The sequence below is a fragment of the Prionailurus viverrinus genome, unplaced genomic scaffold, assembly GCF_022837055.1.
Source record: "Prionailurus viverrinus isolate Anna unplaced genomic scaffold, UM_Priviv_1.0 scaffold_50, whole genome shotgun sequence".
Taxonomy (NCBI): Eukaryota; Metazoa; Chordata; class Mammalia; order Carnivora; family Felidae; genus Prionailurus; species Prionailurus viverrinus.
This window is the reverse complement of record NW_025927613.1, coordinates 237-2,294: the sequence shown is the minus strand read 5'-3', so window position 1 is coordinate 2,294 and position 2,058 is coordinate 237. Positions and strand designations below refer to the sequence as shown.

Sequence of the window (2,058 nt, the reverse complement as noted above, 5' to 3'; positions counted from 1 at the left end):
TGGGGAGGGTGAGACAAGGTCCAAAGTGAATCACTGAGCCTTCCCCAATGAGGGTGAGGAAGATCCTGGACAAGGAAGTTTGGTGATATCCACATTAGTGTGGCAAGCCATTTCTGAGGTTGCATGCAGATGGTAATTTGGTTGGGAAATAAGTGCGTCATCCCAGTCCTGGACTGTCACCTGCCTGGGCCCGCCTGGCCCTTATAAAAGGACTCTCCACCACACTGGTGTTATCTTCTGGAGACACCGAGGCATACATCTCCTCTGAAGCCTCTGGTGAGTACAAGCCTTAGAGATCTTTTTTGGCATTTGAATAGTGTGAGGATTTAATCTGGGAGAACAAGTGACTGTTTATTTTAGCCAATTAAAGTCCGTGCATGGGGAAGAGACAATAATGAGGTCTGGGGGGTATTTGGAAGGTGACCGTGAAGGTCATGACAGAAATGGAGTCAGAGGTACAATCCTAAACTGACTGACAACAAGAGAGATGAGGTGTTGTCCTGTGGCCTATACTGTGCACGTTCCAAGTGCATCCCTCTCAGGGCTCTCGGTCCCTTTGAGTGCTGGGTGGGAGTCTGGGCAGTCCTTCTCGAAGCCCAGGCCTCAGAACCCCAGTCAGGTCAGTGAGACCAGCAACCAGGGCTCAGAAAGCTATCGGTAGAGGTCTGTTTGGGGATTGGCTAGAAGTTTCGTATCTGGGTTCTTTGTCTCCACATGATGTTTGTATTCACACAGCACACAGGCAATCGTGTCTGTACAAAGTGATAGACAGAAACATTAACCAGAAAAGACCGAAGAGCTAGGGTAAGAGGTGCTCAAAGGGAAGGGTGAAGGAGCCACACAGAATCATACAGACAGTGTTAGGGAACAGAGGGTCCTTGCAGGCTGCAGGGTCCGTGGCTCATTGTTCTGCCAACAGGACTGCCTGTGTTAGGAATGCTGTTGTCTGTTTGCATCTCAGGCTCCTTGCTGTCCAGGAACGATGTCCTATCAACAGCAGCAGTGCAAGCAGCCCTGCCAGCCACCTCCTGTGTGCCCTGAGCCTTGCCCACCCCCAAAGTGTCCAGAGCCATGTCCCCCTCCTCCATGCCCACCTGTGAAGTGCCCACCTCCACCCTGCCAGCAGAAGTGCCCTCCTGTGCAGCCGTGCCCCCCCTGCCAGCAGAAGTGCCCACCCAAGAGCAAGTAACAGCAGCAGGATGCATCATGACCATGAAACAACAAGACACAGGGTCTCCTGTGGATGTCTCAGGACTCCATCCCCTTCCCTTCAGCCACGAGCACAGAATGCATGTTCTCTGACTTGCCACCTGGGTTGACAGCGGACAGAGAAAAGGCTGGGTTCCCGAAGCTGATACCACATTGTGGGAAGATGAGCAGTGGGGTCGTGGCCTAATTGCACTTTGCCATCTGTCTGTCTGTGATCTGGGTGGTGATCTCTCCCCTGTGAGCCTTTTGGTATCTCTATTTGTTTGCTTCTCCAATAAAGCACACGTGTCATGGTCGAGACCACATTACTTTTGTTTGTGCTTTGTGTTTGTAATCTCTTCTGTCCCCTACACCACATGAATGTTCCTTTCCATTCCTATTGAAATATTTATTAGAGTCAAGCTTTCCCATCACTGAGTTCAGTTTTGCCCAAAATGTGTCTTGCGGAATGGGTACATCAAATGATTCTCTTTTACTGATTTTAAACTCACTTCTAGCTCTTTCTGATTTGTATGACCCTGAAAACAATTACTTAAACTGTCTCAGCTTCAGTTTCCTCATCTGTAAAAAGCAGGACAGATTGTTTTCTGCTCAGTGCCCTCACAGAAATTAATTTGTTCACAAGTGTTTCCTGAGTATCTGCCATGTGCCAGGCAAGCAGTCTTCCATGTGCTACAGAGATGATCATAGTGGCCCCCAAATCCTTGAGGGCATTACACACACACGTGCGTGTGCACGCGTGCACACACACACACACACACACACACGACCAAGAACAGTCATTTGTGGGTAAATTTTAGAGAAAATTGTTTAGAAAGCCTCTTCCTAAGTGACTTTTGGGAAAGACCT

The 2,058-nt window shown here is 49.1% G+C and overlaps 1 protein-coding gene across 1 annotated transcript; it reads left to right on the top strand.

Moving 5' to 3' along the window:
• Positions 1-982: 982 nt before the first annotated feature.
• On the top strand, positions 983-1,189 carry LOC125159473 (small proline-rich protein 2G-like). The gene has a single exon (XM_047847864.1). It carries the CDS (start codon positions 983-985, stop codon positions 1,187-1,189), a length of 207 nt encoding a protein of 68 aa, XP_047703820.1.
• Positions 1,190-2,058: the final 869 nt, after the last annotated feature.